At 39.6% G+C, this 26,805-nt stretch overlaps 1 protein-coding gene across 1 annotated transcript; it reads right to left on the reverse strand.

Annotated features, from left to right (window-relative positions):
- On the reverse strand, positions 1–26,237 carry shdb (Src homology 2 domain containing transforming protein D, b). Its single transcript, XM_087785458.1, has 7 exons — positions 26,055–26,237; positions 23,328–23,689; positions 18,102–18,252; positions 15,804–16,025; positions 4,407–4,581; positions 2,952–3,062; positions 1–966 (listed from the first exon to the last, which is right to left on the reverse strand). The coding sequence occupies exons 2-7, from the start codon at positions 23,658–23,660 to the stop codon at positions 780–782; spliced, it is 1,179 nt and encodes a 392-aa protein (XP_087641584.1). The 5' UTR covers positions 23,661–23,689; positions 26,055–26,237; the 3' UTR covers positions 1–779.
- Positions 26,238–26,805: the final 568 nt, after the last annotated feature.

The raw sequence follows: 26,805 nt of genomic DNA on the forward strand, positions 1-26,805 counted from the left end.
TGCACACAAATATTTATTTTCAATGTGACAAAATTCACAAAGAATGAGGTTGTTAAGTTCAGAGAGTCAGTGGAGGGACAGTGGCAGTATTGACAGTAAAACTTTATAAACCCACAACTATCAATGGATATAGACACAAGTAGACCTATGGTTAAACACTAACACAACTTAATCCATGATGGCCACACCACAATGAGGGTGTGACTGAACTGATCCACGAGTCGAGCTGTACATCCCAAAATATTATTTTCAAATGCAAAAAAGGAAAAAACCTTAAACAGTTCAACTTCATCTAGACCAGGGGTCACTAACATGTTGCCCGCAGGAACTTTGGGTGGCATGTCACCAAATAATCTTGTTCAGAAAATAAACCATTTATTAGGTTTGATTTTGTGTTTCCTTTCTTGTTGCCACATTATTAACAATTGAAGAATCAAAAATGTGATTAGGAGGAATGTCCTTGGTCATCCATAATAACATATATTACGTTATTTCAGAAGTATGTAACAAACAAATGGAAGTCCTTTCGGTCACACAGTGCCCTTGGAGAAGCTTGCAGTTGCAAAAAGGTTGGTGACCCATGATCTACAAACACTGGTACAAAGATGGAAACAAAATAGAGCTTTCACTGAAAACTGTGGGGTGGCATGGAGAGCTTTCCTTGTATGAAGGATGAGATTATTGCTTTGGTGTTGTTACTGTTGACACAAATAAGAACACCAGGAAAGGGAACCGGCTGCTGAAACATTCAAGAGTCTGTCCACAGGTAGAATTTTTCTTCAGAGCGTCTGCACCAGCACAGGGAAGAGCAGGGACAAGTGTTCAGCACCTCTGATGGGAAGCTTGTGTGTGGTGTAGAAGTGGATAACCTCTGGGATGGTGTCAAAAGGCAGACTGTTCTGTCCCAGTACGAACTTGCCATCCTTGCACTGAGTGAACTTCATGTGCATGAAACCCTGGCAGCTCCTGAGAGGAAAAACAAACATGAGTTGGAATTTAAGTGAGCAGGAAGACATGAGGGATTAAAGGAAAACCGTGGACACGAAAGGCATTAAACATGACCCACAAGAAAATCTTCTTACTGCTTTATAATGTTGATTCAATCTGCTGGACTGAGGCATTAATAGGAAGACAAGAAGAAAGGAATAAACTGATCGTGTTTGATTAGAAATATAATTTTTCATTTCCACTTTAAGCTATTTTCCTATTAACATAACTGCTGCAGTGCATCATTGGACACGTGGCTTGATTGGCTGCTGTGCGGCAAAAATGCACATTATTTTTGGTCAATCAATGAAATGCATTGACACAGAATAAAAACATTTGATCCACAAGTGGAACCTATGGAAACTTCATCTTTATCAGCAGCTCTTTAGAAATGATATGGTAGAGATATGTCAAAATCAAAATCCAACTAAGCTGCCCTCTCAGTGCTTTGTAGTTCTAGGGTTGTACACCTTTTAATAATAAGGTACTATGGCAGAAACAATGAATAAAAGTTCTGAAACTTACTACCATTTTAATATCCACAAGTCACCGACTATTGAAACAATAAGTCGACTAATCATTTTTAAATATTTCTTAAATTCTGCCAGATTTTCCTTTAATTATGTGCTATGATAATAAACACACAAAAGATGGATATAATTAAAATGTTACTGCTTCCTACAAAACATAGACCAGCAACCGTAATTAAGGAAATAAAAAAACAAGTAATATAATAATCAAAATAAAATAAAATAAACCTCAGCAGCACATCTCCTTCAATGACAAACAGGCTTCCATCATCAGGCCCTTTATTGGATTGCATGCATTTATTTGAAAACACTTGTTTTAGGAATAACTTGAAGCTCTCTTATAAAGCCAAAATACACTCTTAAAATGTAAAAGAGACTGACACACCTTACAGCTTAGCCAGGTACTGATGACACATTTAGATCTGTTTCAATAAAATGTAGTGAAGTTTAACAACAACATTTATCTTTCAATGTTAGCCTTACATACGTGCTGCCATGGTATGCAAGGTCTGGTTGGAGAACCTTACAAGTAATCATTTTAGTCCATGGTGAAAAGCTGAAAAGCTCTACACATCCTGTAGAAATGTTATAAGCATATTCAATTGTTCAAAGAAAGTTGCAATTCCACAGCAATTCTGTGTCAATGACATCGCTTCTTTCATTTTCAGACTAGAGCTGTAACAACTTCGCTGCCCCTTTAAGTTGGGGCCAGCCTGCATCACGTCGGTCTAATTATAGCAACAAGGGACAGACGAGGGCTTGAACTGGATGCCACAACTGTCACTGGCTAAGAAACATTCAAGCAGAACCATAATCTTCCTCTAGCCTGCACACAACTAAGAGCCGGGGATGATGGTCTACTCTCATCAAGCTGGTTTGTGTTTAGCATGTTTGATTCATCTTCACATTCTATTAAGTTTCTCTTTCAATATAGCTGAAAGACTGAATACTTTTTCAAGCTAGTTTTCATAAATCATAAATGAAGGTTTTGGAACGCTAAGCACATACTCAGGTGCTGATGACATATTTACTGTAGATCTGTTTTAATAAAATGTATTGAAGTTTAGTGTTGTTTTCCATTATTTGCTTAATCTCACTATTTTTCTACTCCATAGATATGTCTGACATGTAAATAACTATTATATACATCTATGCTGATAACAAATGCTTGACATTACTATAATATGCTCATTGAATTTAGAGAGGTTCTATCTAAAGACTAAGGACAGAGGGACAATGAGGGCCCAGCGTAGCTTAGTATAACTAAAAACGAGAGTTTAGACCAGTTAAGCTTGTTTGTGAGAAGCAGATGAGTTGAAGTAGATATAAGAAGATAGTGACAGATGGAGAGGTGTGGAGAGTGGCTCAAGATTGGAAGCTCAGTATAATTTACACACATGTGGTTCATTCACAGATTTACGCAGTGTGTCGTACCGTAGAGACAAAGAGAAGTTGTTCTGACTGCTCCTCACCAGGTAACTACACTCTTTACTCAACGTGAGCAGAGATTCTGCATCTGAGCGGGACAACGAGCCATGGTACCATCTGAAAACAAAACCAAGCACATGGTTAATTTAAAAAATATATTTTATCCAAATAATCTTTGCTGTTTTTATGGAGAAGTTCCTCATTTCTATCAATTGTTTCCCCTGCCATGTTATTTTACATTGAAATTATCTGGAAAGGTTCTGAGCATGTTAAAATGACATTTATAGGAAATTGCATAAGGAAATGATGATTAAAAGTTAAGGATGCTTTGGATTATCATCTGAATCTAGGAATGTTTGGAAGGAATATATACTTTGTTATGTTCAGAACTAGAAAGTCAAAAAGTATCACTAAAATAAGTGATGCTTCATCTGATAGTAGTGACGAATCAGTTCTTCCAACATTGTTTTCATTTCATTTTACAAAACTAGTGCTTTTGTGTCTGTGCCATTTCATGAGCCTATCAAATGTGAAAATGTCATTGCAAATATATATAAAAAATGTTGACAATTTTGAAGTACAAAGACCACGTCCAATGTCCAGGAAGCACCACATAAACCAATGGCCATCAAGGATGTTATCACAGTAAGCAAATGTTAGTTAAACCCTCACAGGAGGTCTCAAGATGGCAAGTTCCCAAATGTGATTTACTTGCCATTGTTGGTATCTGGTTCAGATCTGATAATATCAACCTTTACAACAAGTATTGTTTAATAAAACTTTTTATAAGTAAAGGTTAAATTTAACTTGATTGTTTTTTTTTTAAATCTTAGCGAGTAGATAACAATACTAACTGCACGCATTCTGGGGCGAAATTTAACACACCTGAATAATGTGTATATTGTAACAATCTTTACTTGTGTTTATTGATGTTGCGGGGCACTTTAAGAAGTTCTGTGTGTGAGCATGCGCAGGTGGGTGTTTGAGGGAGTTCGATTGCAACTTGTGTGCTGAGAACAAGTGGCGTGGGTTGTGGCCTAAAACAATAACCTGTTTGTGGACTATTGCAAATAAAAGAAGCGAACTGTGCAAGACAATCGTCTGGTCATTGAGAGGAGAACCAAACGTTACAATATGTTGAATCTAAATCATGTAAATCTCCACTAAAATACGTTATGTGGTTTTAAAGATCAAATGATCTCTTCTACAAAAAAAGAAACGTGTATCTAATAAAAATGACAAGATTCATGTCTGAGATTAAAAAAAGAAATGCAAATGCAAAGTGGATATTTTTCGCAGATTAACCTATGTTGTTGACTTGTAAATTAATTATAGATGTTCTCCTTGACAGAGGCTTGAACTGTCATGATGCTCCTGTCTTTTTCAAATCTTTGTTCATTCAGATGGTTTTTGGAATGAACTCTGAGCCATTAGTATATTTAGGTAAACTGTAATACATACACCTGGTTCTCCAGAGGCACAGAAGGATCCACTCTTTCCCCAACCATGTTGAGGACATCTTGTTGCATTCGAAACTTCATTCCTCCTCCTGCTAGCGGGCTAGACCTCGGACCCGGAGGGAGCAATCTCTCCGTAGGGGATGAAGAACGCTCCCAATCTGAGGCATCAAACTGCACTGTTGAGAGGCAAGTAGAGAGAGAACACAGCAGGTTAATTGAAAGATTACAGAGAGAAAGAGTTGTCAAAAATTAGTTAGTGAGACTGAAATTAAAGTAAGTGAGATTGGGGAGCACGCTGTGAGTGCAAGTAGTGGACCTCTCAGTTCGAACGTCAATGGATAATAAACAAGACCCTCTTTCTGTCAAATAATATTTTTACTACTTTAACAGAGTTTGGATTAAAATCGTTCATAAGGAGGCATGACTGCTACAAAAAAAAAGATGACAGGCCTATATGTGTATTTAATACATTACATACATTGTACAAACAATGGGTCATATTCCTGAAATGTGAGCAGAACGAACAACATGAGCAGAGGGAAATTTACGTGATTTTCATCAATATTTTAGTAGCTCCAATCTTTTTGTGGCTACTAACAAAATCTACACCTGCTGCAGACCATGTGTATTGTAGTTCATATTATCATTCAGTTATGTAAACAATACACAGATACCTTTGAAACACGTGATATGAGAATTACAAAAAGATATTTGGTTGAAATAGTCGTTATATCATTATATGTTCGATGAAGCTTATTGTGAATTATCAATGTTAATCGACTCAACAGATCACAAGTTCGTTCAACCTTAATAGAAATAATTAATTATATATAAGTTAGGTTAGTAATAATAGGCTTAAATGAAAAGAAATGTCACAATCATCAGGTATATTTCCTGACAGAGAGGTTTCCTTTATTGCGAGCAATGCACTCGTCAAAATGTGATATTTCAGACTTTGCGATCACTCGTGTGGCTGATATGTTTCTAAGCATATGCCTTTCTTTCCCTCCAGTGTTATGTCAAACCATTTACCTGATATTGTTACAAGTTCTTCAGAGTCAAGATACATTAGTTTGATATTGGAAACTCACTCCAAAATCAGCCGAGTTTTCGTCTGTAACACGCAGAGGTTACCGCACTGATCACAGCTGGTCGAACTTCCAATTGGCAGTGGCAGGTGGTGCTGCCTCAATGGAAATCTGCGGTCATCAATGGCAATATGTGTCCTGACAACACACCTCTCAAGTGTGGCAGGGCCACATTTCGTTGGAAAAACCACTCGTCACTTCCGTCTTTGATGAATACAAAAAGGATCAGCTACTTATTGTAATGTACAAATGTTAGTGTAAGTGGTGAGTCCAGCACTAAATTGGTTTATTTAAAGTGTTCTCAGGGCATAATATACCGATAACATCTAGTTCCAGCTCCTGGCCTTCTATTCAACGGTTTAATCTTCTGCTACTTTCTCCTGTTGCATCTTGGCTGTCTGGTCCTCTGGTCTTCTTAAATGATTCCGGACATGCAGACCAGGTTAACCTGACAAGGGTGGACATAGAACCTGAATCTTACATGGAGACTGAGTGACAATAGACACAGTGTTGGAAATATGTAATCTAAAATATGACTATGGAAATATCCTTACATGAAAGTGACTAGCAGGCTGCCATAAGGTGCAAGGGTGTCTTAGCAACAGCTGGATGTATATGTTTAAACAATAGCATAAAGGCAACTATTAAGTTAAGTATGTTAGTTCACCCAAAATTCAAACTTCACTAATCTTCTACTTACCCTGATGTCAACTAGTGGTTGGGACTATTTTCAGAGTGATCCGTTCCTGATCCGTTATAGGCGAAAATGTTATCAATTTTATATAGCGACTAGCGCTCAGTGGTCTTCGTCTTCATCTTCCTTCTTAAAAAGACATGAGGGTAAGTAGTACTATATAACGGAGTACGCCATGATGAGGGTCTCACACATCACACCCATCTGCCAGAGAGCCATTCAATTCAATTTTATTTAAAGTGTCTTATCATAACAAAGTTATCTCAAGACACTATACAGTTGAAATAAGACTACAGTTGATTAAGGAAAAATAGATCCCAACAATTCAACAAAGAGCAAGAAACAAAACACTGTACAGTGAGCTGTACAGTGAGCAATGGCGAGGAAAAACTTCCTTTTAGAAGGCAGAAACCTCGAGCGGAACCAGACTCATTGTTGACGGCCTGCCGCTTTGACCGGCTGGGAGGAAGGATGGGGGGGTAGACAGATGGATAAGGAGAGGAGTGAGGGAGGATATAGTGACAGAAAAGAGGAGAGTGTAGGAGGGTCCATGGGGGTGCTTCATCACTATAAGATCAAATATAAAGAGATTTTATGATTAAAGCAGATTGTATACAATTCAGAGAATCTGAAGGACACGAGAAAAAACAGGATGTAAACTAGCATCTCATTCATTAGACTCAGACTAAGATGTGAGGGATATAGCAATTGTCAAAATCTTTCATTGACTATAGAATGCATTTTCCGTTAGACAACAGTGTACCATGAACAATGATGTGGTTGAAAAAGTGGGTTAGTGGTGAGTTGCTGCAAATGAAGCAGAAACTAGAGTGCACGACTGCTTGTCTGAAGTATTTTATTACATGAGTGACTGAGTTGACTGAGTTGTGAGTCAACCTGTTCAGTCAAGTTGAATAGACGATCAGGACAAAAAGACAAACAAGGAAACTTTGGTTCAACCATGGTTAGAGAACATCAAACCTGAGGACGAGGTGGAAACCAGAAGACACATCCTTTAGTTACTCATCTATCCACGTGCTTTGGGTTCTTTTCTCACACTGAAGACCAATGACAAATGACAAATACAAGGATTGTACTTCATGTCTTAATGAGCTGAAAGTTTCTAACACTTCTCACGTGGGTGAAATCAAAGACCATTTGTAGAAGCATTTAGAAGGAGACCCCGCTGTATGAACAAGTCTCTCTCCATCCCTGGTTAATAATTAAGCGAGCAGACACACTTCACCACTTTCACTGCCTCTGTGTGAATTATTGATGCATGGCACTGTACAATGGCCCAATCTGGAGCGGGCCATGTCTCTGCTGAAGCCAGCAATAAAGTGTTGTTTGGCATCATGTGGACACGAACAGAGGGACCAGTCTGCTCAACTTGCTAACACGTCCAATTTCACTCTACTTATTCTCACAGGCAGTGGTGGTTTGTAACAAGAGCTGAATGGAGGTGCAAAAAATTATACAGGCCATGGATTTATTTATTTATTGTCATGATGTTTATGGAGGAGATGGAAAACCGTCTGGGATTTATGATAGCTCTTGAATAAAAAAAAAATACTTGTAAGAGGCAACACATTATACTGAATGTTAATACACATGGCAAAACGAGTCTATTCAAGTTCAAATATGACTCCAAGTCACCATTAGGGAGTCCCTACCAGCCTATCACAACTTGACAGTCCAAAGCACGAATGAAGAAAAATCTGTAAAGTCGCCGAAGGGTGCGTATTTGCAAGAATCTACTGTGTACGTAGACTTTCCATTTAAGGCCCCAGGAGATTGTTATTCCCAGGAATGGAGGCCTGTACGGCTGCCACGGGTTGCTACTGATGGTGGTGGGGAGGGAGTTGCTTCCTAAAATCAACTTTCATCCCCACGGTCTTGAGCGTGTTCAGCTTCAGATTGATTTATGCTACACCACCAGATGTTGTGTAGTTCCGCAAACTTCAGGTTTTTTTTTTCTTTGGGTGGGTTCCAGTGCTCACTGTCTGAGAAGAAAGACTGTGAATGGGGCATGGCGGCTGGAGTGGTGGGCCGCCAGAGGTGTCTCGGGGTATGGTGGAGAGGCGATGTGGTTTGTAAGAGGTGTTAAATTGTCCCTTTTAAACTGGCAGTAAAAGGTACTGAGGTCGTTGGGGAGGTCTTTGTTGACCTTAATGCAGGAGGAGGGCTTCCTGTAGCTGGTAATATCACGTAAACCTTTCCACACTAAAGCAGTATCATTGGATGCATATGTATCTCCCAAATTCCCAGATTAGCTCCTCTTAGCAACTTTAATCGCCCTAATTTGTTTGTTTCTGGCCCGCTTGCAAAGGTTCCAGCCCCAGTTTGCTTGTTATTTGTCTTCTCCATAGCCCAGCGGAGCTGGCACAACCTGTTCGGGAACGATTTGTCATTCATAAAAGTTAGTAAAAAATACCATAACAGAATCAGTCGCATAGTCCAGCTTATAGTCAGCAGCTTTAATCACACTACAGTCAGTGCAGGCATTTTCAATTTGAGGTTGTAATATTTGAACAATTCTCTGGAAAGAATGTATTCCTTTACTTCTCTTACCTTCTTTTAACTAACAATTTTATAATATTTGTTGTTCACTCTCAGTACTCAAATTGGTCATAAATAACAAACGCTGTGTTATTAGCCAGTCAGTGAAAGTGAAATTGTTGAAGAAAAGGAACTGTGGCAACTGATTTGGTAGGGAGAACAAGGGAACAAAATGTGACAGAGAAACGAGAGGCTTGAGTAAATGTGAGAGACTGTGACAAAAGGGCTTTCTCTGTGCCACTGGATTGATGAAGAGGCTGGTCTGATGCCCCCTGGGCCTACTAAGAGTGGCTGTGCACAGCTCTTTCACAGTAGAAATGGAAATCTAATGTCATTTCTTTGCTTTGACGAATGTTTGTCACCATGTACAGAGAAAAATAAGGACGGATCCACACACATTTAGAAGACCTTGTGTAACCACACATCCCAACATACAAGTCACCATTAGCGAGTCTGACCCAAGTCTGTCACAACATGACATTCTAGAGGGCAAACTAAAAAATCTATACAGTCGTGTTAGTTTTTTTATTTTTTTCCTGAGTCACCCTAAATGCACAATCAGGTCCACGGGCAATGACACAGGTACACATTTTTATTATTTTCGCTGTACTTGATTTCCCTTGGTAAAATCATCAGAGATTTCCTGATGTTTCTTACATTTTTGCTTATGACATCTACGTCTACTGCTTATTTGATACAACTGAGCTCCAGAGGCTGAAAAGCTTAGTCAATTGTTTGCTAGAAATCAAACAATGGCTGAGTGAAATGTGGACAATACTGAAACTCTGGTTATTGCGCCTGATGATAAAGTTCCAGGGTGTTGTATTTGACAAAGACGTGTCACTAGTGCACTGCAGAAAACTGACCGGAAACAGTTTCCTTCAACTGACAAAAATCTCTAAATTTAGGGAAATTATGTCACAACACTTTCTGGAGGTTATAATTCATGTGTTGGTGTCTTATCGTTTAGACTATTGTAACAGTTAATTTCGTGTTTAAACAAGAAGGAGCTGTCTCGCTTGCAGTCAATACAGAACTCTGCAGCAATCATTTTGACCCGCTCTAGTAGAAGAACTCACATTTCTCCAATCCTTAAAACTCTTCACTGGCTGCCAGTTTCTTTCAGGATCAACTTTAAAATTCTGGTTCTTACTTTCAGAGCTATTCATGGTCAGGCTACACCTTACATAAGTGATCTGATCCAGCCTTACACCCCAGCTCGGGCTCTGAGGTCTGTGGATCAGAATCTACTGATGGTTCCTCGCACACGGTTCAGGACCAGAGGAGAGAAATCCTGACTGTTGCTCCTAAGCTTTGGGATGATCTTCCTCCTCCTCTGTGTTTGATGGATCTACTGACTTCTTCAAGAAACATCTTATGACATTCTTATTTGTGCAGGCTTTTCACTGATTTTCTTGGACTTCCTTCTACCAATACTTAATTCCCCTCCTTTGTACATGAGCAAACCATCTCATTCTGACCTCTCTGACCTTATCTCCAAAACATCAAACGTGATGTTCCTCTGATTGACTCATTCCTGATCCTATCCATCTTCGTTACTCGCAAAGAGAACTTTAACATCTTCGTCTCTGCTACCTCCAGCTCTGTTTCCTGCCTTTTCCTCTGTGACTGTCTCTAGACCATACAGCATCGCTCATCTCACCACTGTTTGGATATCATTCCTTTCATTCTGGCTCATACTCTTTTTTCACACATAACCCCTGACAATTTTCTCCACCCATTCCACCCAGCATGAACACGTTCCTTAACCTTTTTTCCACAATATCCGCCGCTCTGGACTGTTTACCTTCAATACTTAAAATCCTCCACCTTCTTTATTCTCTACTCCCTGTAGCCTCATGGTTCCACTTTGGTTCCTCTCATTCACAAACATATATTCGATCTTGCTGCGACTAACCATCCATCTCCTTTCTAGAGCATATTACCACCTCCCGAGCTTTTCCTCCACCTGGTCTCTGCTCTCACCACAGATCACAATGTCATCTGCAAACATCATCGTCCATGGAGATTCCTGTCTAACCTCATCTCTCAGTCTGTCCATCACCACTGCAAACAAGAAGGGACCGAGAGCCGAACCCTGATGTAGTCCCACCTCCACCTTGAACTTCTCTGTCACCTCACCACTGCCTCACATACTCCTGCACCAGTCTAAGTAAGTAAGTAATTTTTTTATTTGTATAGCGCTTTTCAAGACCAGGGTTAAACAATCAAAACAATATTCAATAAAGTATATACTTTAAAGGGAAAGATAAAACTGATAACACAACAGGAGTTCCAGAAAATCAAGGAAAAGCTTTTCTTAAAGGAGTCAGTAGATCCATCAAGCATCAGTCCTGCACCAGTCTAACATACATGTCCTGCATCAGTCTAACATACAATTCTTGCACAGGTCTAAAATACTTCTCTGCCACTCCAGACTCCCTCATACAGTACCATAGTTCCTCCCTCGGCTTTTTCCAGATCGACAAAGGCACAATGCAGCTCCCTCTGACCTCTGTATTTCTCTAACAAAGGAGGCAAGTGCTTTGCTCAAGAGCACCTCATAGTTGACTTGTATGCATATTATTTTCATTTTAATTGGCAAACAAAGAACAGGAATAAGTGAGTGTAACTTGATCTGGGCTGTCATGGTGACGGCTGAAACTTTCCTAACGTACCAATTAAAACCCACCAGCCTGCGTAGAGGTCTTTTGTGTCAGACATTCCTCCATGCATACTATGGTGGCCCCTTTAGTATCAAGTTTCATTAATTCTTCAATGTCCTTCATGCCGGCTTCTCATGTAAACAACCCACTTCTGACCGCATATGTCACAAATACAGAGGTCAAACAAATTTCATCGCCCCTTCTGCAAGCACCACAAGACCTTACACACTCAAAATAGTGGTGGATCAGATTTATCCACCCGTTTTGGAGAAACCATTTTCCTCAATCAGAGACACCATTGTGCAGGACGCAAAACTGGCCTCTGCCCTCTTTTAGAAGTACCTTGCAGCAAATGTTTCTTAGTCTCATAAACAAGGATATTTACAATCGTTTTAGCAACACATAGACAACAGGCTGAATGAATCCATGATGACTTCTTCCAAATATTTTGGGTTCTGAAACAAACTACATTAATACACCATCGAGATTACTTTATTAAACAATATTTGATGAAATTATGAAAAGCCGCATAGAGGGTGTATTTTCCCAAATTACTGAAACAATCGATTTATTGAAACCATCTGAGAAACTCAGTCAGCAGGTGAATATTACAGGGAGAATATTTTTTTTAACCAGTAAAATTCCCTTTGGAGATGCTTTTGTTTATTTTATATATGTGCTGAATTTATAAAGTGATATGAGGCCTTTGGTGTAAGTATGCGCCGTCTTAGGGCATTCTAGTTTAGAATTTAATAGTATGAAATAATAATACTAAATATGTTATATTAGTGTTAAATATGGGCATTCAGATACAAACATGAATTCATTGTAATACTTTTTTCCATAATGTAAAAAGGCTATTCCCCAAAAAAAGGCTTTGTATTTAATTTGTAATGGCTTACTCATTAAAGAGAAAAAGGAAAAGGATTGAGAAGATTTTAGCATGTTTGTATACTTCTGTACACAACACACAAACCCCCTTCTTTAACACTCAATGGCGTGCTGGTGCTAATGACAATGGAGTCTGCTCGGGCACACAGATTGAGCATGTGAGCAGTGTAAAGTGATGATGATTGCAGAGCTGGGGCTCCCAGTGCTGTCCTGTGACCTCTGCAGCAGGTTATCTGAGCCAGTGTGTCACATCCACAGGGAGGGAGTGCAGCGGCGACAGCTCTGTGAGTGCTGCTTTACTGTGTGAGAGTGTAACACTAGATGACTGATTGCTCACCCCCACAATGACCCAGACTACCCTTCCCCTTACGTACTTTTTTGGTTAATTCACTAAGCTTTCTTTCATCAACCGTATCTCTCTCCCTCCTCATGTGTCTGTCTCTGCACATCACACAAGCGCAATGTACATGGAAACAGTGAGTGTGTTTGGGTATATGGATTAAACAAATGGAAAAACTACTTATATGTTTACACATCAGTGCTTTCGCTCCGCTCAGACAGACAGTGTGCCAGCTCTGAAGGCCAATCGGAAAAAATAAGAGGTCAGGCGGCTGGAGGACGCGGTTCCTTTTTTTTGTTCCCTGAATGCTGTTGGATTTGGAGGTAGAGAAGGACAAGTACCTTCTGAATAAAAAGGTCTTTGAAGACTTTTGTCATGGTAGTAGCCTTGCACCTTATAGAGGTTATCTGTGTAGGATCAGAGAGTGATTTATTAGCCCAGGATCACATGTGATCACATGTGTGGAGGGGGGTCTGCTTCTATAAAAGGTGGGCATGATGTTGTGCTACGAGTGGAGTTGAGGCTAGTTTGGAATTCGAAATCAGGTAATGAAGGCATCATGTGCTGCACGCTGGACGGGGCCTCTTCTGATAACATGACCCCTGGATGACCCTTCTATACCGCGATCCAATCAGATCTTTACTATTATTCACGTAACCGTGTTGTTGTGTTGGGCTTAGAAATCTGCCAGGAGGGCGAGAACGTCTTTTCCAGTAAGAAAAGGCTTTCAGTGCTCACGTTTCAGCTCTGAAACTCCGTCTAAATCAGCAAAAACAGACAAAATCCCCTGTTCGATCAAGCTAGTAGTATCGCTAGCGTCGGCCATATGATGATGACGTGAAGCCCTGACGATGGGGCAGAGATGGCAGGGACCAATCAGAGCGCTACGTCCACAGTTTTGATGAATTTTCGAATTCCAAACGTAAGCGGGTCAAGCGATCCCAGACTATTTTTTTGGGTAGCGAGTGTAGGAGCCCCCGGTAGACAATATTTACACCTTGATCTCAGTGGTACAGAGATGCAGGTCAATTAAGCAGACACTCTTATCTGCTCCTTACTTGCTGTTCTTGCTCTTCTCTCCATCCAAATATATGTGGAAGACAAATTCAAATCAGATGTTGTGTGCTGCTAGTACACGCTTGGGAAAATAGTATTACATACTAAACCAATTATTCAAGTATTCATAGTGAGACAACACTCTTTAATTTATCACATGTTGCCATATAAAGCTGCTGTCACACTTATAGAGATGTCATCTCTAATGATCTTCACAGATGTTGTGACTGGCGCATCATGCATGATGGTGTGAGAAATCAATATGCACTGTAAAATGTTTCAACTTGAGTGAAATGGGAACGTTAATGTGGATTTGAAGCTTCGGAAATGAAGGCCACAGTCCTCGGCAAGATCCTCCAACGAGGTTTGTGGCTGTGATGAAGGATATTTTAAAGGTCACAGTGGATACAGAAGAATTAAAATGTAGATTCTTATCAGTAGTTCTTTATGCTGATAACTAGATTCAACCTTTTAAAATGAATCGCTTTAATTGGAATAGCCCATTTCTGTTATTTTCCATAAAAACTCACCATTAATACTAGTAATTATATAATAATAATCTTAATACATTTTATTTGTAAGGTTTTATATATTTAATTATTTAATTATATATTAAAAAAGAATCCCAAAGTGAGCAAGGGGTTTAAAAAACATCAACAATGAAACTAGAATGATTAGGTAATAAAAAACATTTAAAGATTTTTTTTTTTTTTTAATGTAGGTTGCAGAGAAAGTGGGCAGCTGTTGCAGAGCAGTACTCTTTCTCACCTCAAGAGGCGAACTGGGACAGGATGTGTGCTTCATACATCTCTATACATTAATTTGTTAACAGTACATACAGTACATATTTATTGGACACAAGAAGGATGACTCTATACATTTATATAAGAGAAACATTCTTTGAAGGTCAACTATGTTTAGCATATACATATACGCAGAATATATGCTAATGTATGCTGTTTGATAAATAGGCACAAATAAGTCGCCCCTTAAGTTCTTACAATTGTAAATCTGACTCCACAGGAGTCAGTACCTCATCAGTCATGGACCTTACTCCAAGTTCCCGTGTCGTTATTCCTACAACGCAAATAAATCTGCACAGACGGAAGATGTAAGAATTTAAAATATAGATATTAGAGTCACAACCCCTAAAAAATTTAGCATTTTTAAAAAGGTTCCGCTCAATTGGTCGTCCAATTTTTATTGTTCCTAAACGAAAGTCAAATATGGCCCTAAATTTGTTTATTTACAAAGTTTGAAATTAGAATGAAAGGAAGATATACAGATAATCATCTCCAGCTTTTCTTCCGTTTACTAAACTTTTAAATAAATGTTTCTATGTCAAATTTACACTATTCAGGACCAGAGGAGAGAAATCCTTCCAGGCTGTTGCTCCTAAGCTTTGGAACGATCTTCCTCTCTCTCTGCGCTTGATGGATCTAATTACTCCTTCAAGAAACATCTGACACTGTATCCGCCCTCACTCTTTTCTCCATCCATCTGTCTACCATCCACCCTCCCAGCTGGTCGCAGCAGGAGGCCGTCAACACAGTCAGGTTCTGCTTGAGATTTCTGCCTTCTAAAAGGAAGTTTTCCTCGCCACTCCAATAAAGTCCTACTTAAACTGTAAAGCGTCTTGAGATAACTTTGTTATTATAAAACACTTTTAAGGATATTAAATATTTACATCCACTTTGTGTTATTATTGCTGTTGCTTATATTGACTTTGCCCTTGTCATGGAATGTGATCTAGTTATGATTTATTTACCTTTTGTTCTCATGTATGGTGTTCTTAATGCGAGTCGTGTTGATGTTGGTTGTTGGGCCTCGGCACATTTTACTTCCACCCGTCACCCATTTGTATATTGTCACTTATTAGTACTTTCTATCTATTGTTCTTTGAAGTTATTTGTGTGTCTTGTAGTTTTACAGTCGAACGATGACTTATTTTTGTTATTCACAACACAAAGTTTAAATCCTTTAAAAACAAAAACATGTGAGACTGAATCAAGCTGGGAGCTCTGATTACCTCCATACATGAGTGTGAACATGAAAATAAAAAATAAAAAAATAAATCAGACAGCATTGATGGTTCTCTTCTTACCTGCAAAAGCTTTGGAGATGTGGTCTTTTTTCCATTCCCAGGGTTGGTCGTACTCATCAGCCGGCCTCTCATCATCTTGTGGCAGCCGGCTGCTATCCTTCTCCTCCTCCTGAGGATCTCCGTACAACGAATCTAAAGGCCGACCTCTTTCATCTTCATATGGTGTGTCGTATAACTGCACCGTTGCTTGCGTTCTCCCACCTCCTGGACCTCTCTGAAACTCTATTAGAAAAAGCAACTCAGACAGGTGTGAATGTGTCACAAAGTGCAAACCACAAAACTATCGGAGTTTGTCAGATGTGTCATGCTTAATTGATGGCTGTAAACGTTCATGTTAGTTTGCGGCAGGGAGGCTCCACTGCAGACAAGAGGGAATGATTCTGTTCCGGAAAATAAAACACGCATGTTGAGTTCTGACATGAGTAGAATTAGAGGAGAAGGACAAATTATGTTTGCACAGCTTGCCACAGGCTCAGAGCTTCATTCATGGGGGCACTCTTAACTCTGCCTCGGGCTGGGTGCTGAGACACATCATGGCAAACCCACCCCCCCTCTTGTTCATCCCATCAACAGCAGGCCTCGTCTTCCTATTGACATTTTCATCACTTTCTCAGCTGGTCAAAAAACACCCCTTGCCTCGTGTAGCATTAGATTCTGAGTGAAAGATTTCAAAAGATTGCAAATCCGATTTGAGATTGAATAATTGAATTGAATTAAATGAAAGTGTCAAACAGCAGAAACAGCCATTAGTAATATTGCTTTGATATGCTGACCTCAAAAGCTTTTAATGAGAACAGGTGGCTCACAGGAAGAAAAAATTAGGACATAATAAGAGGAGTCGGCATCTTTTATGTCTATAGCCTTCAGCTTGAAAAAAGGTGCGCTCATGTAAGAATAGAAACTTGTCGAGCAAAATAGAATGTCCGACTGGGGAAAGGCTTGTATAAAGTTTAACCTTCACACGACAAGAAGCTGGTCCTGGGTGGCTCTGTGGTCACCAGAGCAACAGAGTGGCAACCCTTAGGAAGGCCCTGCAGCTGGGAAGAAGGAGGGGAGAACACAGAGAGGGGGAGTAAAAGCACGGGAAGGGAGGGAGGAGGAGCGGGAGGATGAGGGCCATGGGGGAGGTCTCTCGCCACTTGATGATAAGTCACTAAGACAGAAGACCTCCAGGTCCAAATGCTACTCCACCTGAGGGAAATGAAGGCAAAAATCTAGTGTGTCTGAAACGATATGACACATTTGATGGTTCGGATAAAACATAAGATGACAGAGAGTCGAAAACAATAGATTTTTTCAATTTGTGTGGCAAATTCAATTGTTTGTCTCATCCTGCACATGGTGAATGCTGCTCTAGAGAAAATGTAAAGAGGGAAAAAATAGCAGCACATATAGGAATCCAATGTCCACTATCCAGCTCCCTCCTTGATTCAAATGAGGTGATTATATTGAGAATAAGAAAAGACCACCGACTCTTCTAATCCTGAGATTATCAACTTGATTCGACCAGCAGTAAAGCAGCTCTAGCGACAACAGGAGAGATGGGGCATGACATTTGCTGAAAGGCAGATTACAGCGGCAGCCAGGCTCCCCTTGGGGCCAGAGAGAGCCCTCCAGATGAGGCAGACAGAGGAATGGGGAAAGCAGAGGGGAAGGGGGGAACTATTTACACTGGACTAGAGGGACAGACGGGAGGAAAAGCACTGGGTAAGAGGCAGAAAGAAATGTTACTACAGGAGAAATGTAGGATGGATTGAGCTAGACCACGCCGGAGGAAAATCATGGTGAGGGAGGGACTCAAGGGGCAAAATTCTTTGTCAGATTGGTCTCTCTTATGGCACAAATGCTTGTTGTGTTTTACTGACAGAATGACTATTAAATCAGACTTTAAACATCAAACTGACCTAACAAAAATCATATAATTAATGTCCTAAATATCAGTAGTTCCCATCCACCTGCCCACTGCCTATTACCAGAACATGAGGCATTTGTTAACAGTTAACACAGATTTTAAGAATTTCCAGTGAGAGGATTATTCGAGTCTGAAAATATCCACACACGACAAGACACTCAATACAACAAACTTGCTAAATTTTCCAAAAAAAAAAAATAGTTGTTCCATCTTGTGACAACAATCAAGCAGAGCACTCCTACCAAGTTTTCTTTTTTCTTACATTTAACAGCTGTTTTCATGCAGTCGTTTTATTATTTGATTTTTGATGTCTTTACTAAAGAGCAATGCAATGCAAAAACAGGTATGGGATGGCTACTTTATATGGTAGGATTGAGCCCACTCACCTGTAATGACTCTCTGGGCCTCGTATGGCTCCATGTAGCCGTTGTTCTCAGAGGGGATATAACCCAAATCACTTTCTTGATGCACTTCCAGGCGAGCGTCAAAGGGGTCCGAATAATCCGTATCCCCAGCCATCGGGGCAGATGGCACCACCTAATTGAGATCCAACATTGCCACACGATATAAAAGTGCAACGTTAAAAACAAATATCCTGTTCACAGAGTGCCTTCAAATATTTCAGTTCGGCAGGAAGCCAAAAACTACCTCACAAAACAAAGGTAAACATGTGTTGTTTGTGGTTGTTCATCAAATTGTGCCAAAAACAAAAAAAAGTAATTGTGAAATTTTCTAAAGTTGTGTTTGTAGTGAAAACTAGTTTTAGGAAAAGCGTTTGTTAGCTCGATAGAATGCTTGTGTTCTCACACAAAATAAACAGTGGTCACTTGGCAAACAGGCAAATACACGGGACACCATATGGTCTCACTTCCACACTTGCAAATGCACACAGACTTCCAACATCTCCCTGACAAAAGACAATGACTGTATGATGCCGTGCTTCCACTGAAACACCCTCACTTAATTACTTTCTAATCCCATGCTGACTGTAACAGGTTCTTTATCGTTGTACAGGCATCTGTAATGTTTATTAGAGCCAGGATGTTCCAATGGAGACCTCAGAAATAGATAGATAGGATAGATGGATTAGATAGGATAGATAGATTAGATAGGATAGAAAGGATAGGTAGATAGATAGATAAACTTTATTGATCCCTCTGGAGGTCTCCTTTGGTAAAATGATTAAGAGTGGAGCGCCACGGATGGAGTACAGACCTCAAAGCACAGTTTGCATAACTGTGTTTTTTTTCTGTATTCATTGTGTCCTTAGCAAATCAGCTAGTTAAATATGATATACAGATGAGAAAACAGTCACTCTAGAAAATATAATGGGGAAAAACAATATGATCCTGGTACTGGTCCGATTCAGCCTCTTAAAGTTGGATAGTTTATTAATGAAAAAGGTTTGATCCACAGATGCGATCTAGGCAATGTAGATCTATGTTTGCACTCACTCGCTGGCTACTGTGGAGCAGCGGCTGCTAACAACAGAGTCTCTGCGGTGTGGATGTGGCTTATGTTTTGAGGGGGGAGTCATCATGTCAAGGAATATTAGCAGTTGAAACATAACAAGGAAGACCAAATGCTTCAGTTGTATCAAGTATCGAAACATTCTTATCTTTCGGTGCCAAGTTTCTGTACCTGGAGGATATTCATGTGATGAAGACTTGAAAAGGCTATGATCGGGTTCACTTGCACATATCTATGCAAATATCAATTTTAAAATGGATATAAATTTTTGCCTATAACTCTAAAAATGAAAGGATTACTCTGAAATAATCCCAACCCTCAGTCGACGTGAGGTTGAGTAGAAAATTAGTGAAGTTTTAGTTGAACTTTTCTTTTAAGCAATCTAAAAAAAACTGTAAATGTTAGTCATGTGACAATGATGAGTCCATAAGAACGATAGAATTTTCTGACTTTTTGGGAGGGCATGGATAGGAGAAAGGAGAAATGGTTACTTGCATGTGAATGAAGTTGCATGTGACTGAACAAATATGACTTGCTTCTATGCAAGTCATATTTATTTGCTTGACTCACATCCAAGTGGGGGATCAAAGCAATAAAATAAGTTTCTTTTCTACACAGCTGAATAAAATGCCAGGCTTCTTCCCAAGAAGGCCATTCCTTCCACTCAAGGCAATTGTGATTTTTGTCATAGTTTCGGCCGGTTGCTCACCTAGAATCAACAACCCTCAACTTACTGTTGTGCTTCTGTGGGCCCTCTACATGCCAATATGCGTGACTCTCTCCGCTTGCAAAACCAAATCTCATTTATTACAGGCTGGTGTATCTAGCAAAAAACCCTTAAATGAAGAAGATTCGCTGTTGATTGAGTTGATATTGTAGCAGGTACATGGGGGTGTGGTATCTCATGCGGTGGATGATGGGTAGTGAACCACTGAATAATATAAATACTTGTGCATGACATATGCCGCCTGTTTCAGCGACCTGTTAATTAACAGTCAAATTGACTAATTGCCATCAGCAGCCGATGGAGGTGCCTTCACTTTGGCCACAGCGCTCCAACTACCACGGCTGGCCAGAACGGGTGTACGGCTGTACCACGGGTCAGTGAAGATTCCAGGGTATAAGCAAAGCGATCCTGATCCGTGGTTTGAATAAATCAAAGCCCTTTTCACCTGTAAGGATGTATGACGGATGACGGATATTATTTAGTGGTCGTGGCTCTTGACCGAAAATCTACAAGTCATGTGATGTAACTTTTAGGAGGTCCTCCAAGACTTGGAAAGGTTGTCGCTCCCAAGCTCCCACACCTGTTCCTGCATCAAATGTTGCTGCCAGTGCGCATGGCTGTGGCAAACACTGCCTTGCCGGTTGCGATTTCCATGACTTGCCAGAACAAGCGGATTGATTCCTATGACTTCCAGATGACTCTCTGTGCGGAGCGTCATGACGGAGCCGGAGGAGGTGAAGGTCTCCCCTGAACGGCGGCGAGGTGGTTTTTCCATCAGCGCTTTGTCGAGAAGCCTCTTCGCTGTGTTTCCACTTTCATTATGCCGGGAAACGACATAGCCAGCACTCTGTACCAACTGTAGGTGCTGGTGATCAAGAGGAGCAAACGTTACGGAAGAATTCACTGTCAGAAAAGACGGTTTCTGGTGTACTTTGGTTTTCAGAAAACCCCGGTAAGATGGACTTGTCAGCCTGTTGCTACAGACCATCATTGAGTGCTGCAAACAGGTCCTCCAAAGAGACATTTGGAACGTTATTGACTGTCAATTTCACCAGATAGAGTTTCAAATTTGTCTTTGAGATAGCTTAATTCACAGTACTATTATTGTTGCACACTTCGAGTGTGCTAATGGTTTTCTGGTGGACGTTGCCTTGTCTCTGTAAAGTTAGCCACTGCTAAATTTACTAGTATTGAACAATTGGACACCATTGAACACATGGTGCCAAAGTCTAGGTGTAATTTGTAGCGACTTTTGGAGGTTGGATAATGCGACTTTGCATGATCGTTATGCCATTCTGCACATCCAGGATTTTATCAGTTTGTTTAGCAGGTATGACAGTTTTCTCCAAGGTGGATCTGGTACGTGGCAATCATCGTGTTCCAGTGCATGTCAAGGACGTTCCTAAGACCTTTTAGAGGTTGATCAATTTGGTGTTACGGGACCTGACATTCCTGTTTGCCTATCTGGATGACATTTTGATGGTCAGTTGTTAAAGCAGCATCGGTTGAACCTTAGGCAGATTTGTGATGAGCAAGGGTTGATTGTGAACCCAGCTAAGTGTCAGTTTGGGCTACCTGTGGTCGACTTGTTGGGCAGTTGCATTTCTTCTCAGGGTGCAGTTCCTTTTCCTTCTAAGGTTCAGGCCAGTGATCAGGTTGATTGGACACCGAGTTGCTTCAGGACTTTGGCGGTGCCAAGATTGACCAAGGCAACAGGGCGCTTCTGGCTAATCCCACGCCTCATGTGCAGATTTCCTCAGAGCTGACGCATCTGATGTGGAAGTAAGAGTTGTTGTTGAGCTGCATGTGTCAGAGCCTCTTGCATTTTCAAGTTGTAGACTGCTGGACAGTACAGTAAATCATAAATACAGTGCGTCTCACTAATAAAGCAGGAGCAGAACAAATTTTTGTGTAAAAATTAACATCAGCAAATTTACGGGATTTTGGCATTCATCAATATTTTTGTAGCTACCATCTTGTGGTACATCATTGATCTGATCCAGCCTTACACCCCAGCTCGGGCTCTGAGATCTGTGGATCAGAATAAACTGATGGTTCCTCGCACACGGTTCAGGACCAGAGGAGAGAAATCCTTCCAGACCTAAGCTTTGGAATGATCTTCCTCTCCCTCTGTGTTTGATGGAGTCTACTGTCTCCTTCAAGAAACAACTTAAGACATTTTTATTTGTGCAGACTTTTTCTTCATTCTCCTAGACTCCTGTGTTTGTCTCGCTTCAAGTGTAGTCTAAGAGAGTCACAGACTTTCTTGTAGAACAAAATCACATCAATAACGCCTGTTAAATCAAACTCAACTGTAGGTTGGAATGAAGGCTCAACAAAAAAAGTGTCCCTCATGTGATCACGTGATTGGAGATATAGCCTCGAAAAACACCCTTATGGTATATTAATTCTCCATTACATGATGAAATGATTTGTTAAAAAAAACTCTTTTAAACTATAAATATAAGCACTTCTGGGTTCACCATTAATAAGTTGGGTTGGCTAACTATTGCCTTCCACCAAGTTCAAATGTCAATTCAATTGAAACTGCTGTTGAGATATGTCTATGACAGTGTGGAGATGGACAAGAAGTCTATGATAACATCAGTGACAGCCTGCTACAGGATGATTTAGGCAATAATAATAATAATAAAGCAACTGGTTGAGATTGTTCAGATAAGAAATAGCCAGTTTACCAGAAGCTTATGTCAAGATGAGGGTTTTTTTTAACAAGGCACTTAATTTTTTCTTTCTTTATATATAAATGCTGTCCTTACTAGCGTTTGTTGTATAGTGTTCTTCTGTGATGTTCATTATTTGCATCTGTGGATTTGTTAGAAAGAAGAAGTCTTTTTCTCGTTTATAGATTTTTTTCAGAAAAAAAAATGGGCCTTCTTCATTTTATTTATATTTCTTATTTAAATGCACACCTTACAATTATTTTTCTTTTAATTACTACTGTATTTCAGTATTTATGTTTACATTTCACAATTTTTTTTCATGAAACTAGAGTGGAAACGTGGAAACATTATTTATTATTACTATCAATTTATTAATTTAGCTTCTGATCATTGAAATAAAACGTATAATACATCGTATTTATTTAGCGCTATTTTGGGACACACAACGATGCTTTACATTAAGGATAAACAAACTTGTACTCTTATACTTGACTGAACTGATTTGCTCTTACTTTGCGGAAAAAATATTATCAGTAAAAAAACAGATGACCCAACCTTACTTCCATCCATCACAGCAAATTTATGTTGTGCATTAGATCTAATGTGAAATATAAACACAACACATACATTTGTGCCACTCGTGTACTTTTGCTTTGATCAAAGATAAGCAAGGAACATCAGGAAGGATTTTTTTCTCACAAACAGATACCAAAAAATAAACAAGAGGTTCTTACAGGTTCTTGCTGGTCTTCTAAGGAGATTGCACTCAGAAGAATCTTGGTGCGCCCCAACTCCTGGGATTCTACTTTGATCAGTCTGTGTTTTGGAGACTTCAGGTCTAAAGACGATGTCTTCATGGGAGATCTATAAACAGGGGTTGCAGGATCCAAAGTCCCAGATTCACACCTGGACCTGTTATCAGAGTCTTCATAAGGATCTTCAAAATCTAGATCCCTCTGGAGTCTGTATGCTTTCAGGATCTCACTCTCTGTGTAGTCTGGTGTGGGCGGCGTGGGTGGAACCTTCCTACTGCCAAAACTCAGGTAGTCTTTCAACCACTTGGCCATAATGAGGCGTGCCAGAGGGAAGGCAGGGGCTGCAGGGCAGAAAAGGAGTCTATTTTAAAATCTATCGTCCAGATGGAAGGGAAGGAATGGATAAATATAAGCAGAAACATTTTCAAGGAGAATTGTTTAAAAATTTGTGTCATTCTATAAAACCAGTTCCTTCCGAGTCTGGTCCAATTCATGAGCTCTCGGAGATGTCAAAATGTGCAAAATCTACTTCTACTACTATCAAAACTTTTCATTGATGTGCCTCATGACATCATGTATGATTGAATTCCCCAATGTCAAGAAAGTCTGAATACCTAAATTTGTATTTTTTTTTTAAACTTTTTTTTTTGGTCCAGCTAATTGGACACAAGTTAACAGAGTTAAGCAATGGGCATATTTATTTCTCAAAGGGTCCATCTATTGAGTTGGAGGGCTAAAAGACTTAATTTTCAAATAAACCGGATACTAAGAAGATAGCTGAATGAAACTACTGAAATGTTGTGAAGCATGTGTTGCATGTGCACTGGTTATGAAAGAATGTTGTGAATTATAAGCAACTTAACTCCTGCAAATGTTGTTTCATTTTGTAAATTTACAGAAGGCACTTTACTTTTCTTCACTGTTTACTTTATCATTCATTTCCACCATTGAATGGTTGATGGTTGAAATAATTCAATTTTCTTTTTAATTTGGAGCATTTTACATTCAGTATTAAAAAATACTAAGCCTTTGGATTCAAAATAATAAAATACTAAGCCTTTGACATTCATCATAACAGTGCCACCAGACAAAACCAAACGAGTACCGAGTTACTGGATCATACTTGCATAAACGATCAGGCGACGACATCACTGCTGCATTAATATAGGTGTTTTCATGACAAAGTATCAACTTTTTTTTAACGTCTGGAGTTTAAACACCTTACACTACATCTCACGATCAATCAGTAGATTCTGATGTCAAAGGATTTAAACAGAAACGATAGTTCACTCTGATCCTTTACTATAAGACAAGTTTGTTGAAGCCCCGCCCACAACTTCAATTTAGCTCAGTGAGTTAATGTGATGTCTCTTCTTTTGGAGTCGTGGGTCAGAAACCTGCTCTTGAACTTTTGTCAAGCGATGTCATGTTTTAGAATAAGCTCTGGTGACACTGTTACTCTTAATAACGTTTGTTCTGTGAAAAAATGCAATTTCTTCCAAACAAATCCCAATGATTTCCCTTTTCGTGATCAGAAAAAAATGCAATGAAAACATCAATTGAGACTGTATTAACAGTTTATAATCGTTCTTTTTAAATATTTTTTTGACACGGATCACACTGTTGTAAAAGGGTTCAGACGAGCTCCGGTGTAAATGTTTATATTTTACATACATTAACACAAATACTTTATTAACAGAGAGGATCTTGTTTGAAACCTCTTGAGAGGAAGTTTAACAAAAATAAAACTGCAAATCACCTTCAACCGGTCGGAAAGTTCACACATTTTCATAATCTGTTCATTCCTAACCTGCCACTAAATAAAGTACCATTTTTAACAGAACCAGCGTTATTAATATAGATATGAGATAATTGTAAAACATGACATCGCTTGACAAAAGTTCTAGAGCAGGTTTCGAACCTGTGACTCCAACAGACAAGACATCACATTCTATTATTACTGTTTAAATCCTTTGACATCAGAATCTACTGATTGATCGTGAGATGTAGTTTAAGATGTTTACTCCAGACGTTAAAACAAAGTTGATACTTTGTCATGAAAATATCTAAACTGATGGAGCAGTGGTGACATCACCTGATCATTTATGCATGCAAGTACTGTAACTTGGTACTCGTTTGGTTTTGGCTGGTGTTTTTTTTTTTATATATTGAATTTAAAAGGCTTAGAATTGTTTAATATTGAATTTAAAAGGCTACGAATTAAAACATATTGAAAAATTGAAATTAAAATGTAACAAATATTGACACATTAAAATAATTTCAACTATTAAAAATTCTGATGGCACTGATGTACTTCCATATACTTCAGGTTGGCCAGCCGATGGTGCAAGCTGCAGTTATTCTGGGGAGAAATTTACCACCCAGTAAAATATGACACCTGTAAGTCACAATACATAGGGCAACATCATCGGGGGTTTATTCATCATAGATATTTTTAGCAGGCCATATGCGTCTTCATAACGTCATTCAAATGATTAATCTTACATATAATCACAAGTGCAAATGGCAAACATTCAGCAACAGATCTATAGTCAGTCTGAGTTCCAACGCTATGGGGACCAGAGGGTCAGACTCTTCTTTTGTTTAACACCTCCAACGATCGTGTCTGTCTCCTAAACTTTCCACAGGGCTGCGATCACTGAACACAAGATCACGAACCTGCCAGTCAACACTTGTGTCACTCACCAGCCTGCTTCAGTCCTTCAGTCACTTTGTTTGCTTTGTTGTGTCTTTCTTCATGCTGGTCGACCAGACGCACACGCGCCGAGGACGCTCGCGCTCGTGGCGCTCAGGAGCACGAGCAGCTCGGAGGAGAAACGATTCAAAAAGGTTTTCTCAGGAACAAGAGCGCATAAATCCACGCGCTGAGCTGAGATCCGCAGACGTCTGTTGGCAAATGTGAGAGTGGAGTGAGCAGTGAGTCGAGAGGAGGGGCTTCAGTCCTGCTGTCAACGAGACCCTAACTCAGAGCTCTGCTCCCCACTTTCTGTCTCTTCAAATGTCTCGACCTGCATCTCAGGAACATATGAAGAGCATGAGCCGGAGGAAGCACGAACATTGAATTATTTATCTGCATATTTACACATCACTGAGTTCTTCTTAAACTGCTTCTCATGTATTTTAGATACTTCACATTTGATATAAAAAAAAGAAAAAGGTGTGTTCATTTTATCTCACATGACAACGGGAGCCACTGTGACAATACAGTAAAAGTGAAGAGCAGAAAATAATTTTTAAATTCAACAACAATTTTGGTCTACATCTTATAAAATCACAGTAGCATCTTGTTCTTTCTCTTTATTTCTCTTTGTTCTTGTTGTTATTTTTTTGGGTTATTTTTTATGAAAAATTGCTGTATTTGCTGTGGATAATTTGGAAAAAAAAAAAATATCCCTCAGGAGACCTCCTAAGGGATATATAAAGTTCTACCTAGCCA

Source organism: Callionymus lyra, chromosome 2 (assembly GCF_982586985.1).
Source record: "Callionymus lyra chromosome 2, fCalLyr1.hap1.1, whole genome shotgun sequence".
NCBI lineage: Eukaryota > Metazoa > Chordata > Actinopteri > Syngnathiformes > Callionymidae > Callionymus > Callionymus lyra.